At 45.1% G+C, this 16,916-nt stretch overlaps 1 protein-coding gene across 1 annotated transcript in view; it reads right to left on the bottom strand.

Annotated features, from left to right (window-relative positions):
* The window catches only part of pdzd8 (PDZ domain containing 8), a 41,833-nt gene extending 25,230 nt beyond the window's left edge, over positions 1-16,603 (bottom strand). Inside the window, exons 1-3 of the mRNA XM_034551395.1 lie at positions 15,478-16,603; positions 5,628-5,753; positions 2,160-2,262 (exon numbers count right to left, since the gene is read on the bottom strand). Of these exons, the coding sequence (XP_034407286.1) occupies positions 2,160-2,262; positions 5,628-5,753; positions 15,478-16,346 (1,098 nt within the window). The 5' untranslated portion in view covers positions 16,347-16,603. The remainder of the gene's footprint in view (positions 1-2,159; positions 2,263-5,627; positions 5,754-15,477) is intronic.
* Positions 16,604-16,916: the final 313 nt, after the last annotated feature.

Below are 16,916 nucleotides of genomic sequence, written 5' to 3'. Positions count from 1 at the left end.
GTTGTACAATGACAATAACATAACCTCGTAATCTTGGAAGACGGATCCATTAAACCAGCCTCGAAAAGACCGTGTTGAACACAGAGTCTGATAAGAGTGTCTAGTGGTCCAGTGGAAAGCAGCAGGGGACATTCAAATGGTAAAAACATTAGCATAGACACTGTTTTCAGAAGAGACGCGAGGGAAGCTCATATCTGGCAATCCAGGGGGAAAAGGAAAAGAGCCAGAAAGATGGCAAATTGACCTTTTCCAGATGGTATAGCCTTTAATCTGTACTACAGAGTCCTGCAGGGGACACGCCGACTGGAGGAGTCTGATAAACCAGGCTCAAATGCCACTGTGAATCTGCATTTCTATGCCTATATTAAAAAAAAAAAAAAGGGATAGAAGTGCTTTGAAGAAGGTCCACTTGGAGAGGGCCGTGCTGATGTCTGTGTTGGTTACGTGTTGGGGAGGAACGGCTCACATATGCATTACTCACTGGATGCTGGCTGCACCTTTACCGACCATGAGGTCACTTCTGGAGAAAGCTTATATGTTTTTGGGTGCATGTGCAACAACTGCATTTGTTTTTTTTGTGTAGCAAATGCTTTTTTTTTCTTCTTTTTTTTTTTAGAGGTATAGAAGCAATTTCAGAAAGTAAGAAGTGACGGCCTGAGAGTCTTTAACCAACGATGAAACGGAACAAAGTTGAATATATGCCTTTTTCAATGACGACCCGCAATGAATTCAATGGCATCCTCCATCAATGATGCATCTTCCTCCATAACATTACACCCCTCCCTCTCACACATCAATTGTCAAATATCAGGGGTTTTTTTGCAACCGTCCTGTTATTAGCGTTCATGTAATAGAAACCTATTAGGCATGGGAAGATGTGAAAAACGCACGTCACAATTATCATGGCCAAAATAATTCAGATTCACAATTTCATCCCGATAATCATCAAAATGTGTTTAAAAGCGGCAGTAAAACACGCTGGAATCTAATGTTTTCATTGCATCCCAGATGGCACCTTTTTATAGTGAACAATCAAACAACCTTAAATAACGTATGTAATATATATATAATGGTCTTCTCGTCGGGGCGGTCTTAACATTCAGGAGAACGCAGGACATTTATGTGATTACTGGTTCTGGAATCAAGATCATCACAGGCTTGGTTTTGTTTTCACACAGAAATAAAACCAAATTGTCCTCGTGGACTATTTGATTTGAACGTTTCCTGAAAAACAATTTCACAAATCAACTTATTTGTAGCGTTTCAGTTTGTGTTTTCACAGTAAACGTTAACTCTGAACCCCGGAACTCAAAGACACACAGCCAATATGCACAAGGAGCTGCTGCTTTGGGATGAAAGGCCTGATATTTCACTGCCCCCTGCTGGACGAGGACGCAACTCCTCCAAAGTCATTAAACGCCACGTGTGACGAACAATTACTGTTCAACACAATAGAAATCTTTGAGCCGTTGCAAATGTCATTCAGAAGTGTGTGGTAAGGACAGCGGCGGCATTAGGCTTCGTGGGAGCCGGAGCCAGTAATTACGGCTGACATTTCCCTCTAAAACTGTCATTAGTCACTTCCAAACCAGCCCGATGTGATAGCTGTTACATCTCTAAATTGCAGCAATTAGAAAAGGTTCGCCGGAGGGGCCTCAAAATGTTCTGCGCCGCTCAAAATGTCAACAATGGGACAATCTCATCAGTGCGAGGATGATGACAATAAGCTTGTATTAATGTGTCAATTAAACAAAGTGTCCAATATGTGTCATTAGAGAAAGTGTTTGTGTTACACTTCTGAGAGTTTGAAAAGCTCCGGTTGTAAAAAAAAAAGAAGAAGGTGCTACATTTGATATTTACAGCTTAAGTATAGCAGCAAACAATTATGATACATGTGAAGATATAGAGGAGTAATGTCTCCGCGGTGTTTCTCCTCTGGTCCCCTTCAGGTACATCGGGAGGGCCTTTGGGTAAATGTGTAATGCTAAAGATCTCTCCAATGACTCACAAGCCATCTTGGTACGCCATGAATGTTTCCATCCGGTTCCTTTATTGGGTGGAACACGGTAATGCGGATTTGCCTTTGTACTCATTTTGGGTTACGGCTGAAAGAAGGTAAAGAGACGTAAAGTGGGACGTGAAAGGCGAGGAGAACCCACCCGTTTGATGGAGGTGCGAGTCTTCTCCTTCCACTGGTGGCTGCTCAGCTCCAGGGTGCAGTGGACATAGGTTTCTCTGTCGTAGGAGCCCAGGATGAACAGTCTGCAGGGACACGGAGAGACTGTGAGGTTCTACACCGAAGACGTTCACAAACACCAACGAGGTCACATCCAGGTGTAGCGTTGCGTCTCCTAAGGAGCATTAAGGTTCCCCCTGATTATTGTATGCATAACCCTCTGCTCACCCACCGCCTGCTCTCACAGTTACGAGAACTACGGTGGCCTTCAAGAAACACAAAAAGGCTCTCTCTAGAGTTTGGTTTGTCCGCTCTGGGCTACCGTAGAAACATGGCGATGCAACCCGGTGGACTCAGTGAAGAGGACCGGCTCCCCATGGAGACATGAAGGGCTCATTCTGAGGAAACAAAAAAGACCCTTCATAATAACTGCACGCTATGAAGCATTATATAATACTTAATTTACAAATGGTGAATCCATCGCTTATAAAGTGTGGAAAAATGCTTTATAAATGATGCATTAAGTGTTTACTCATACTTAACTAATGCTTCATAGCGTGACGTTATTATAAAATGGTACCAGATTGGTAGTTTTGGATGATTTACACACTAAAGAAAACAGTTATGAATGTTATATTCCATTTCTGCCAATTAATCCTCCTAAATCCTACACACTGTTCCTTTAAAGGTCTTAAAGGCCAGACGTCCAATAGCAGTGTCATCTCGTCACTGGGCTCCGAATCAGGATTCAGCAACATGAGACAGACAGACACACAGACCAGACAGACAGACAGACAGACAGACAGACAGACAGACACAGACACAGACACAGACACAGACACAGACACAGACACACACACACACACACACACACACACACAATGAAGCAGTTTAACTGAGGGTTCTACTTTAAAAAGTACTGTAGCTTTAGTGGAACTAGAGTTGGACTTTGATTGTTGCCCAACTTCTTACGTCATATGAAAAGCAACCTAAATTCTAAAGAGCCAGTCTTGTATCTACCAAGATCGCCCTGAACACTGCTGCGCTGTATCGAGAGACGCAGCAGGAAAGAGGATCCGGTCACATTTCACTCTCAACCACAACCTGAGGTCAGAAAGACTTTATTGATCTTCATCCACGGACACTTAAATCTGCCCACCGCACGGGACTCTTTATTGACGATGCTCAGACATCTCCTGCCACCGATTTCAGATCAGTTTACTGGCTATTGCTCGTGCATCTGAGCATGTGAGGAAGCTTTGTCAAATCTTAGAAACCATTGGTGATGACGCCACCTCGTCATCGTGCAGTCCGTCTCTTTAAGTCCAAGAGCACAGCTAAATCACAGATTATTTCCTTGCTTCCCCCATTTGTTTGCCGTCAGCAGGGCTACTTTGTAAACTGTTGATGTATGTTAATCAGTTGCATGTTTGGTCTGTAAAATGTTGGGAAAAAGTGAAAAGAAATCACAAGTTTAGAGAGCCAAGCGTCCAAGATTTTCATTATGAGATCTCCACATTGGAGAAGCTGATGAGTGACGCGTACAGTTACGATCACGAGAGCTATCCTCGTTTCTCTCGCTCTCTCGTGTTGTCCACTCACAGCAGTCACCGCTGTATTAATACGGTAGTTTCAAAAGACAAAGCTGGACCTGATCGTGTACTGTGAAAAGCTGATGTATGCTTGGCTACTGCTGCCCCCTGCTGGGCAGAGGAGGTCAATGCTGCCAATGCTGACTCCCTCGGTGTGAAACACAGAGCATCCGTGAAGACACTAAAGCATTCCTGTGATATTAGTATGATCATCTTAGGTGACGTGATGCTGACCCTCCTCAATAAGACTCAACTATTTGACACGTCAGTGGGTGGAAACCTCAACCACCACTCATTCGGCCCAGGTGTGATGCGATCGACCTGACCACTCAAACTGGCAGGCCAGGTAGAACACAGCCTCCCGACCTGCTGATACAGAGGAAGAACACAGTCTGTACGATTTTAATGGGCAGGACATGAATTTTTAATGGGTGAGGCTGATCTGATCAACCACATCCAAGCATGATCTCACACACACACACACACACAGTGTGTTTATCTCAGTAAGGAGAGCCTGATGATGCAGAGTGTGGTCTGTCCAATAGGATGGGGTTAGAAGACACTATATAATGGCGCAGAGATGATGAGGAAACAGGTCAAATTCAGATGAGCTTAGAATCTTTAATCTTCGTTTCTCTAATGTAGAATATAAACAGTAAGAGTGGCTGGTTTCAGGAGAAATTGTTTCTATTTTGTCGTTTTCTGTGAAAAGTCTGCTTGGAACGGCATTTTTAAAATGCTGATTCAACAAATCACGTGTTACCTTGAAAGCGTTATCCAGTACGGAAGATGCCGATCCAGAAGCAAAGATGCAGCGATAGAGAGGTCAGATATCCGTCTGCTGCCGACTCAGCCAGCAGGATCTGGTGTCGGTGACAATAAGCCCTTCTGGCATTGGATACCCTTATTATAATGAATACAAATTGTCTGCATTTATATCTGTTACATTCTGCTTCATAGCCAGGAAAGCAATGTTTAAGTCTGATATAGCCTTCAATATCAAAGAGTGCAGCTTATTAATTAACCAACGACGTCAGGTGCACGGTAGTAGGGTAATAACTGGCCTGGCCCAGTTGTGTTTGGACTTTCTAATAATACTTGAAGAAATCACCAAACGTCAAAACTTTGGCAACGCAGACCAGTTCCTTCCGATCGTACCTTTCACATTAAAAGCCCTAGACACCGCATAACTGTTTAGAGGAAACATTACGCTAAGGAACAGCTTAAGTTACACTCTACTTGACCTCACAGGAGCAGCTCTGGGTCTCTAGGATTCTGGGAGTTGTTGCCCCAATGTTTTCAAACCTTTTATACAATTTGTGGCACCGGACGCAGATGTTCATCGCTGCAGGTGTGAATAGTCTAAAAGAAAATATTCGCAGATGAGTCATTTGCATTGTTGTTTATTTGTCATGCCCCTGCTTATAAAAGGCCTTTATTTGGCATTTTGGAGGGATTTTTAAATATTTTTTTTATCAATTCAGAGGCGGTCAAAAATGGTTACTTTTAGCAAATCTGTTTAACTTATGGTATGAACCCCAAAATGGCTGCAACAACGAAGGAGACATAAATGGGAAAGGCCATCATATGCCTCCCTTTAATGTACTAGGTGGGTCCCTAACAGGCGGACCGCGATCACAAACAATCACAAATGTGTCATTTGTGCTTTTGGGCTATACAAAATAAACTGAATTAAATTGAAACTGAGGGGGGTTGTCATTTTAAAACAGGAAGGGGGCTTTCCTGAAACTATTGTCTAAAATATCAGTCAATCAAATGTTCAAAGGGACCACAGACTGAAACACAAAGAGGGATTTGGACGGCGGTGGCCAGATGCATTCAGGGTGTCGGCGTCTCACCTGCTACATTCAATGAGAGTGACTCTGAGTCGGCCGTCCACCAGCCTGCTGTCCTGGATGGACAGGTCCAGATCACAAGTGGAACCCAGCAGCGGCTGCACTTGGAACGGGAAGAAGGGCTTGTATCTGTGGAGAGAGACAGGAAACAATTCAATTCAGGATCTCCACGATGGCATCAATGTAAAATACCCGACTGCGCAAACATACTGTTTGGACATTAGACAGCAGTAAAAATATGTAAACTTTTATTCTGGAATTTTTACGATGAGGGGGGGGGGTTCTGTTCTTCAGATGTTTGCATTTCTGTGCAAATTCAACGTTTTCTCACTTTGGAGAACTTTGAGGAGCTTTCAGAAACCGTCACAGGAAACGAAAGATCCAAAAGTTTCTGATCGATTGGTTTCCAGCTGCTCGCCATTACCGGCCCATTGGTTTCATATTACCGGGCCATTGGTTTCATATTACCGGGCCATTGGTTTCATATTACCGGGCCATTGGTTTCATATTACCGGGCCATTGGTTTCACATTACCGGGCCATTGGTTTCACATTACCGGCCCATTGGTTTCATATTACCGGGCCATTGGTTTCACATTACCGGGCCATTGGTTTCACATTACCGGCCCATTGGTTTCACATTACCGGCCCATTGGTTTCACATTACCGGGCCATTGGTTTCACATTACCGGGCCATTGGTTTCACATTACCGGGCCATTGGTTTCACATTACCGGCCCATTGGTTTCACATTACCGGGCCATTGGTTTCACATTACCGGGCCATTGGTTTCATATTACCGGCCCATTGGTTTCATATTACCGGGCCATTGGTTTCATATTACCGGGCCATTGGTTTCACATTACCGGGCCATTGGTTTCACATTACCGGCCCATTGGTTTCACATTACCGGGCCATTGGTTTCATATCACCGGGCCATTGGTTTCATATCACCGGGCCATTGGTTTCATATTACCGGGCCATTGGTTTCATATCACCGGGCCATTGGTTTCATATCACCGGGCCATTGGTTTCATATTACCGGGCCATTGGTTTCATATCACCGGGCCATTGGTTTCATATCACCGGGCCATTGGTTTCATATTACCGGGCCATTGGTTTCATATTACCGGGCCATTGGTTTCACATTACCGGGCCATTGGTTTCACATTACCGGCCCATTGGTTTCACATTACCGGGCCATTGGTTTCATATCACCGGGCCATTGGTTTCATATCACCGGGCCATTGGTTTCATATTACCGGGCCATTGGTTTCATATCACCGGGCCATTGGTTTCATATCACCGGGCCATTGGTTTCATATTACCGGGCCATTGGTTTCATATCACCGGGCCATTGGTTTCATATCACCGGGCCATTGGTTTCATATTACCGGGCCATTGGTTTCATATTACCGGGCCATTTTTGCGTTGTGTTTTAAGGAGATGTATTCACAATAATATGAAAATAGATTGAGAGGATATCATGATCGTTTAACATCCTAAATAATAAAAATAAAATAAAATGTAAACTACTAATGTCAAGATGTTGCCGTTTATATTTTGTATTTAAATAAAAATACAATCATGCATTGCCTGATCAATTAAATTGTGTGTTTTATTAAAATAAATAGATGACAATAATAAAATAATAACGTTTAGACAGTTTATAATGCCTTCAGAATGGCAGATATTTTTAGAAGAAAGAAAGGGAAAAAAAGTTACTCTGGAGCCTTGCAGTCATACTTTGGAATCTGCAGGTCGGTTTAACAAAATTAAATTAAATATTTGGAGGCCAACCGGTTTTCCTTGACAAAATGCCAACGCGATGCTGGTGGTAAACAAAAGGTTGTGGATACAAGAAGTCAAATGTTGCCACTCAGTGAACAAGACTCAATTAGATTTGAGAAACCCGTCTACCGGCTCTGAAAGGTGTGGAAGGCGTCGGCACTGGTTCCCAGTAGGCTGTTTGTGAAGAATGTAACCAGTAGGTGGGGTCACAGTGAATGCTGGCCACACTGGGACTACTTCTGCTGGGTGTGGTGCCTGCTGGAGAACTGACTCCCCGAGGGCAGCCGGCCTGATTTTTAATGAAAACAGTCATTGTAATGTATAAACATGATCTGAGAGCACACACCGGCCCTCTATTTTGGGCTCTTGGTGCTCCTGTGGTTTGCCAGAGGCTCTTGCTGTTCCAAACAGTGGACTTTGTTCAAATCTTTCACAATACTGGTGAAACTGACGTTACGGTCTGTTTCGTGGAAATGCTCTGGCGGCCACAAACACGCAGTCGGAGATTTGTCAACAAACGGCGGAAAAATGGTCGCTAGACAAACAACGGTCGTACTACCTAGTGCGAACCATCGATCTCCCAATTGGAGGACAACCCGCTTGACCTCTGAGCCGGAGCACAGCACATACAGACGATCGCCGGCAAGCAGCGCCGATGGTTTGGCTTCTTCCAGCAGACGCTCATCTGCCTTTACTGCAGACACAGAGCCGGCTGACAAATGGCAAAGTTCTCCTTGATGCATTTAGACCTCAGCCAGTATTGGAAATGAAAACTAAGGTTTTTGTCAACTCACATCCACACATCTCTCCATATTGCTCCGTTAGCTACTCCACCCGAACTCTCATTGGATTGGATCCATTTTTATAAACTGAGTTTGCGTAGAAGCAGAGCCAATCAGGGCGCAAGCAGTGGCTGTTTGAGTGTGAGGAGTTTTATGGAGTTACAAAATCTGAATGTGAAACTAATGAGTCACGCTTTCAAATCTAAAGACCTGGCTCTTGATTAAAGATATGAAAACAGCTCCATGGGATGAGTAATCGAACATTGGAACCATTTTACATGAGGAAAGACAGCAATTTGAATGAAAATATTACATATAAAACACTTTTCATTTCACTGAGTCTTTATGTTAGACCACAGCATTTTAAAAAGCAGGAGACAACATACAAATCACTTGTAAATAAGTAATGGATTAAATAATGGGCAAAACGATGTCTAACACAATGTTTACTTTGCCACAATTAATGAGAAATATAACCAGGGAACTGAGAAGAGTTCAAATAATAAGAAGCGTAGGAAAAGATACACGGTCAAGGTCTTTTTTTCAAAATGACGAACATTTTTTAAAAAAGCCTTCTAGGCTGACACTTTGTCGTGTGGCCTCTAGGGAAAACCTAGAGTGCCTAAAGTACTGCTAATCCCCTTTAGCATCTACTGTAAAACTATTCATCTGAGTTTTAAAGCCCTTTCTAAATAAAGTTCAGATTGATCTTGAGTGCTTGTATCCATTGATGAAAAAGTAGCCATGTGCCGGAATATGAACTGAGAATTGAATACATTGAGATACATTGGCAGGTAAATTGTAATCGAATCTTGGGAATGTGAGTGGTATACAAGCGGGTGGATTTTAAGGCCTACTCACTTCCTCATTGAGTGTACATTTCCTAGACCCCTTGTTGACCAGGAAGAGGCAGTAGATATGAGACATTGTGCGGTAGACACACCTTCAAATATTGAGCAGAAGAAAAGGTCTTGGCATTTGCAGTCTCAGGTAGTTGACAGCTCAGCTAATGAGAGGTTAAAAGGCTTAAGACCAAATACAACAGACAGACATTCCTCACAAGAGAAACGTGACTCTAATCTCAAAGGTCTCATTAGATTGCCTAAAAGCAGGAATGTTGTAATGTTATCAGTTTCAGGCCCGGCTGCTATCACATCTTTGGCTACCAGCGTGTGACTCACACAGCGGCCTTAGCATTAGCTCCGCAAGTGCACTGACGAAGACATTCAGCCATCCTGATATTAAGTTCCTGTCTCAAGATTGTTGTGAAGTTTCATTTTAAAGGCCTCTTACATTTCCCTTCTTCAAAGTGTATGTATACATGCACGGGGGGGGGGTTGATATAGGAGATCTGGCCGTGTGGTAGACTTTACTGTGGCACCATTTGCCGTGACACTGCAAAAAGACGTGAAAGTTACATTAAAGAGCAGTTAATGGATGTTTTTTTTTAAACCAGGCAATTCCAGCCGTGCTGTTCTACAAACGTCATCATCTCTGGCTCCTCGGCTGCCAAAACAAACTGAACTACAGCGAGAGTCCAATCAATGCACCAGCCTCCTCCCGTCTGCGGGACAAACCGAGAGGCAGCAATCAAATTAGCGAGCGACAGCAGATTAGAGTTTTGTCAATCCCGGTCTTTTTTTCCGGTCCGGACTTCTGGCATACGAAAACTGGCTGAGTTTGGTTCAATTAATGTCATTCTATAACACAGGGTTGCTCAACGAACAGCTATTCAAAGAAACTAATCAGCGATTTGTACTCAAATGAGTCATCCGTACGATACCTCCTCATTGGACCACAACTACCTAAATAAGGGGGCAGCTGGCTGGAGGGAGATGGCCAGGGATCTGACAGTTCCCTACTTGCTGTTGGAGATATTGTATGCCACTTGCAGTAAATATCACAGTATAAAACATGCGTTTTCAGTTTAGAAAGTACAAACATCAGAAGACAGCGAGTACTGCTCACCCATCGTTGTCGTGGTTATGTCTCTGGTCCGATCTCCAGCACACAGCCGATAGGTACGTGGTTTGTTTACATGACGTATTGGGGCATTTTGGGGGTTTATTTGTTTGCTTATATGAGTCATTAACTGATAAAACTACAGAAATGAGCAACTCGAGCGACTGCTCGGCCTGCGGTGGTTTGGCTTGCAACTTCAGACTCGACGCTGCTTCCTTCGGACATACCTTTGCTATATTAGTTAGTTATTGAGGTTCACAATTATTCATGGTGATTATTCACTGATTTTAGGGCCTGAGAGCATTGAGTAATGCACAGGGCATTACTCAATGCTCTGGACTGGAGTTTCCACAGGCTGCCGCTGGAGGGTGAAGCCCAAACATCTGGATTGCCCCCTGAAGCGCCTTATATGACAGTGAGAGGAGCACACATTTTAAACAATATTGCAACCAATCTTTACCATTTAATTGAGGGCAGTTTAAATCGTGAATGAGATTAATATTCTAATAATTGCGTGGCCCTAAAAGCTAGAGCGAGCCGTTTCCCAGGCTCCTCTGCTCTCCCCTCATCTAAGCTCCTGCAGTGCAGCTTCCGGATGAATACGAAACAAATTCGTGGAACTGGAGTGATGATTAGGGCAAAATAAGACCATCCCAGATTAGGCTTTCAGCATCGTATTCCCCCAGAGCCGAGGTTGGGACTCTCCGCGGGTGCTGTAATGCCTGGATTACCTCCAGTGGGCCGCAGTCCCAGCCCTGCCCTCCCCAGAACCACCATCTGTGCCACTCTGCAAATCCCAAGGTCCAGTGCTCATCCTCGGAGGCGGCTCTTCGTTACATCATCTCATCACGCTCACTCTCTCTGCACGGTGGTGGGTGAGATACGCTCACACGCGGTCGGAGTTCTTCTGCTCGCTGCAGTCCTCTCCCAGACAACTCGAGGGCCATAAAGAGGCGTTTACTGCTTGCATCTAACAGTTGGACAGGCGACACGGATGCTTGGAGGAGGGTTTTTTTTTTTTTTTTAAAGACTGTGTCAAAGGTCAGTTATAAATGGAGCCAAGTAACAAGGTTTCCTGTAGAGTTGTACCATATAGTCCCTCCTCAAAAAAGGTCAGACAAAACTATTACATTTTTCTGAAATAAAATATTAAGCATAGGGGAAAACCAGCAGAGGCCCTTGATCTCACGGGAGAAGACCACATATGTTATGGAGACGGTTCAGTCACCGGGAAAGGAAACGGTCCTGAAACCCTTTGTCTACATCCTGTTCTTTTACACGTTTAAGTCAACGCTATTTGTGTAGCCCAACATCACAAATACAATCTGCACAACATACGACACCCTCTGACCCTCGCATTGGAAAAAGGAACCGGGTCAACAGGGAGAAACAAAAAGGAGGAAACCTCCAGGACGGACAGAAGCGTGACAGATGTCACCTGTACGGATAAACCACGTAATGAAACTACGACTGTCAATCCATACGACAGACACAGAGCAGTAATAAGGACGACGACTACTAAAGCAGCAGCAGTGGATAGAATGACAATAATAAGCAGTGACAGTAATGTCCTGTGCTCCTTGTTATAGTAAATTAATACAATGAGTGTATAAACTGTAGTTATTGGGTTCATGAGAACCAAGGTAACAAACTTACTTAACATGCTAGTCAGATTCTATTTATGGATATTTGTTTATGTTAACTGAAACCTTCTGACTCGTGAATTCACTGTCCAACGAGAAGAATATTGCTGAAATAAGCGGTTTAATAATCACAGATAAAAGTCCCTGCAAACATATTTCTATTTTTAGTAGATGACAAGAATATAATATTATGTTTTATTTATTGATTCATGTTGTTTTTGTTGTATTCACTTCACCCTAAATGAAATTACTTGAAATGAGAGAACATGTATTTATTAATAGAGTATATATTATATATATAATGCATTGAAGTCTGAAAACACATGTTTAGATATTATCCAATTGAACTTTCTATATTTTAAATGACAGAAGGGACTAAATTAGTCAGACAGTAGAGTGACGCTCTCTCTATAGACCTGGTATTAATTGATAATGTATCAATTGTGATGAATACACATTATTAATAGTATTCTTATGTTGTGATGTGGATGTGGAGGAACAAGCTACATCCCAACAGTCTGGTGACATCGGCCATGATGAAGAGTAGACCGGATGTTTATGAAGAAAGGTTGAAGCTTTGTTATTATGACAATCTTTATGTCCATGATGTCACTGAATAAACCATCTCCTCCATTATGTGTTTAGTCATTAAACTTTTGATTTATTCATTTTTAATCTATAAATGTGTGCATAACTGCAAACTCTCGTGCCAGCTGGTATTTTGCATGCGATTGACGTGAGAAGCGAAGCTATCAAAACATCCAGTTTGTGGTTTGTATAAACTTTTTAACTTTCACTTCATCAATTAATGAATTATGAAAAGGATTTGATAATAAGTTAAGTATTTAAAAGTTGCCACAACGCAGCCATAATATGAATACTGAGTCAAGCAAAAGTACTAATAAGTACTTTAAGTATATTTTTATTAGTCAGATTTTGAATGCGGGACTTTTTCCAGAGTGTTTGTGCACTGCGGTGTTTCTATTTTTACAGACGTAAAACAAGCGATTTGGGCTACGCCAGCGGCTGCATAGACCTACGTCATCGCCAACATGTGCATAGACCTACGTCACCGCCAGGCGGCCAGGGTCTGCATAGACCTACGTCACCGCCAGGGTCTGCATAGACCTACGTCACCGCCAGCGGCTGCATAGACCTACGTCATCGCCAACATGTGCATAGACCTACGTCACCGCCAGGCGGCCAGGGTCTGCATAGACCTACGTCACCGCCAGGGTCTGCATAGACCTACGTCACCGCCAGCGGCTGCATAGACCTACGTCATCGCCAACATGTGCATAGACCTACGTCACCGCCAGGCGGCCAGGGTCTGCATAGACCTACGTCACCGCCAGGGTCTGCATAGACCTACGTCATCGCCAGGCGGCCATGGTCTGCATAGACCTACGTCACCGCCAACGTCTGCATAGACCTACGTCACCGCCAGCGGCTGCATAGACCTACGTCACCGCCAGCGGCTGCATAGACCTACGTCACCGCCAAGCGGCTGCATAGACCTACGTCACCGCCAACGTCTGCATAGACCTACGTCACCACCAGCGGCTGCATAGACCTACGTCACCGCCAGCGGCTGCATAGACCTACGTCACCGCCAGCGGCTGCATAGACCTACGTCACCGCCAACGTCTGCATAGACCTACGTCACCGCCAGCGGCTGCATAGACCTACGTCACCGCCAGCGTCTGCATAGACCTAGGTTTCCGCCAACGTCTGCATAGACCTACGTCACCGCCAGCGTCTGCATAGACCTATGTCACCGCCAGCGGCTGCATAGACCTACGTCACCGCCAGCGGCTGCATAGACCTACGTCACCGCCAACGTCTGCATAGACCTACGTCACCGCCAGCGTCTGCATAGACCTACGTCACCGCCAGCGTCTGCATAGACCTACGTCACCCCCAGCGTCTGCATAGACCTAGGTCTCCGCCAACGTCTGCATAGACCTACGTCACCTCCAGAGTCTGCATAGACCTACGTCTCCGTCACCGTCTGCATAGACCTACGTCTCCGCCAACGTCTGCATAGACCTACGTCACCGCCAGGCGGCCAGGGTCTGCATAGACCTACGTCACCGCCAGCGTCTGCATAGACCTAGGTTTCCGCCAACGTCTGCATAGACCTACGTCACCCCCAGCGTCTGCATAGACCTACGTCTACGTCACCGGCTGCATAGACCTACGTCTCCGCCAACGTCTGCATAGACCTACGTCACCGCCAGGCGGCCAGGGTCTGCATAGACCTACGTCTCCGTCACCGGCTGCATAGTTTGTGTCAATCTGCCGATTGGAGTTTCAGCAGTGCGTGTCCACTACGTGATCACTGCTCGGTCTCTTCTGGAAAACACTCAGACCTAGTGTCACAAGTTTCCGTTTAGTTTTCTCTCTCTTACTCTCTCTACTTCCCTTTTTTTCCTGTCTTCTCTTTCTCTCACTTCTGTAAACGGAATTCCCATCCCTACAAAATGTGTTCTTAAACCTGGCCTACGTTGACCTCAAGCGATTTATTGTATTTTGCGTTTCTGTCATCTGTTGAAATGTGTGTAAAGATAAGTCTCTGTGATCTGTAGCATTGTTCAGTCAAGTCAATAGACAGCAACTTCCCAATCGGACAGTCTGCGTTTTAAAGTCATCCTGTGGACTTTTGTCATGAAAACAAACAGTTTATGACCAAAGAAAACTCCACACAAGCTCCATTTAGTCACATGTTTCCAGAGCTTTCAGCTGCAACTCACAACCTCAAAGTCTTAAGTATCCACAGAAGAAGGCTGTGGTGGACCATTGTGACACACTGGAAAGATCCCGAACAGGGTGGACCTACTGGTGAGATTGATTTGTGAAGAAAGACCCGGTTTAGCAGAGAGTTTAAGGACAAATATGTCATATGCATACCAATTCTAACTATGCAGTGTAGCCACAGTAGAAGAATTACCAAAAAGTCTGTGTATGAAGAGAAAAGAAACATTTTTTAAATCATGTTGAAAGGACACTATTTCTCCAGAAAATAACTCAAATTCACTGCTGGAAGAAATGGACCAGCGTGGAGGGGAGAGCAGCAGCTCCAGTGACAGTTCAGAACATTTGTACTTTAGTTTTCCAAAGGTTTTGCTATTTGACATCGACTACCGTTCTGTTTGAGCTGGGGGGGAAGTGTCACGGCTTTCTAAGCACTTGAAGCTTCCTGAATGAACCCACTTCTGGTTTCAGACCAATGCTCTTACAATTGCTCCGTCTAGCTCCTTGTCCTCATTGTATTCATAATATTCAAAGCTCGTCATTAAATATGTTATTGTTGCCACCAGTGGTACCGTTTTAGAGAAAGGTAGTAGCCATAGTTCATGTAGTCCTTTGGAATAAATAGCCCCTAACCCACATGAGACTCTATTGTATGTTTAGGTCATTTTGACACGTTGAACCTTCTCTCCGTGAAACAGGGCATTGATTTCCGTTGTATGACAACACAATAGAATAGAAGTATGCTTGCACTATAGAATTATGACCATTATTAGCATTGTTCCCTTGGGGCCTTATCCTGAATAATGTAGGTGTTTGTTTTCAAATCCCTGTGGTCTCTCTTAACAGCTGCAGGAGGCCTCTGTGGGTCTACAGCCGGCTGAGGACCTCCTCCAGCCCACATTGGGGTGTCTGGGGGAGCCTACCTGATCTTGTAGTTGGGCAAGGTGTGCTTCTTTTTGATCACCCGTTTCAGCTGGTTCACTATGATGGAGGTGAGCTGAGGCAGCGGCCTCCCCTCAAACTGGGACTTCACCTCGAAGTCCACCAGCGGGTCCTCGAGGAAGGAGAAGGACCAATGGGAGAAGGGCATGCGCGTGAACTGCAGCCTCAGCCTGCCCACCACGCGCCGCATCTTCACGAACAGGTAGGCGGACTTGCCGAACACCAGCTCCACGTCGATGGCCAGGTGGAAGCCGCCATTGTACTCGATGTCCACCTCGAAGTTGAGCTCCTCGGACATGCCGTCCTCGTTCAGGTGCACGGGCTTCATGAGCGTGGCCGTCTTGAAGACGGGCAGCGAGTCGCCCAGCGAGATGTCCCGCAGGCTGAGCCCCTCCAGGAGCCGGCCCGCCGTCTTGGTCAGCAGCAGCTCCTCGAACTCCACCTTGATCTTCTTGGTGAGCCAGTGTCTCACGGCGGGGGTGTCCCGCAGCTCCCTGAAGAGAAACCGGAATATGGCGTTGAGGAAATTGCACGTTTCGGGTCTGGCCGCGTCGGTGGGCTCGCCGACGGGAGGCGGCTGTTGTTGTTTGGGGCTGCCTCCGCCGCCGGTGCCGGGGGCTTCCTGCTGCCTCGCGCAGGCGGCGGCCTCCTGCTGCTTCCCGGCCTCCGTCGGACCCGGCTCCGCGCGGTGGGTGTTGAAGTAATCCTTCAGCGCGTCCCCGGGCACCACTTTGACGTACTGCACCGTCCTGCCCGTGGGCTCCGGGCTCCTCCGGTAGATCAACAGAAACTGCAGCATCAGCGTAACGACCGCCCCGGAGAACGCGGACATCAATATCACGTAAATCATGTCGCGCGGCTGCCGTCTCGAGGACAGCGCGTGTTCATAATCAAAAGGGGGTTTTCTCTTCTTTTTTTAACAAAGCAAGTTCCACCAGATCGCTCTCGAAGCTGCCATATCATCGGCTTCTTTCCTGAGCTGCGGGCTGCTCACCTGATTGGTCGAGCGGGTTACGTCGCTGTGCGTGATGACGGAGGCGGAGTGTGTTTTCTTTCGATGCGTTCAAGGAACGCCGGATTTACCAAACCTGTTTGAGTGTACCTTATCGAGCAGGAAACGTCATCTTTCGTTGTGACCACGAGCGATGAAATGGATGGCGTTATGAAGGAGTAGGATTAATATATATATATATATATATATATATATATATATATATATATATATATATATATATATATAGCATAACATATGTAACATTAACATATATAACATATTACTGGTAAATGAGCTGCTTTTTCTTGTTTTAACAAGTTATTTTAATGTCTTTCTCTCGCCATCGTTGCATATACGTGTATTCCATTCCAACAAGCTTCCTCTATCTGACCACAGTGAGAACAGGAAACGCCCTGAATGTGTGAC

Source organism: Cyclopterus lumpus, chromosome 15, assembly GCF_009769545.1.
Source record: "Cyclopterus lumpus isolate fCycLum1 chromosome 15, fCycLum1.pri, whole genome shotgun sequence".
In the NCBI taxonomy this organism is placed as follows: Eukaryota; Metazoa; Chordata; class Actinopteri; order Perciformes; family Cyclopteridae; genus Cyclopterus; species Cyclopterus lumpus.
The sequence above is the reverse complement of the archived record's forward strand: the minus strand, read 5'-3'. Positions and strand labels throughout refer to the sequence as shown.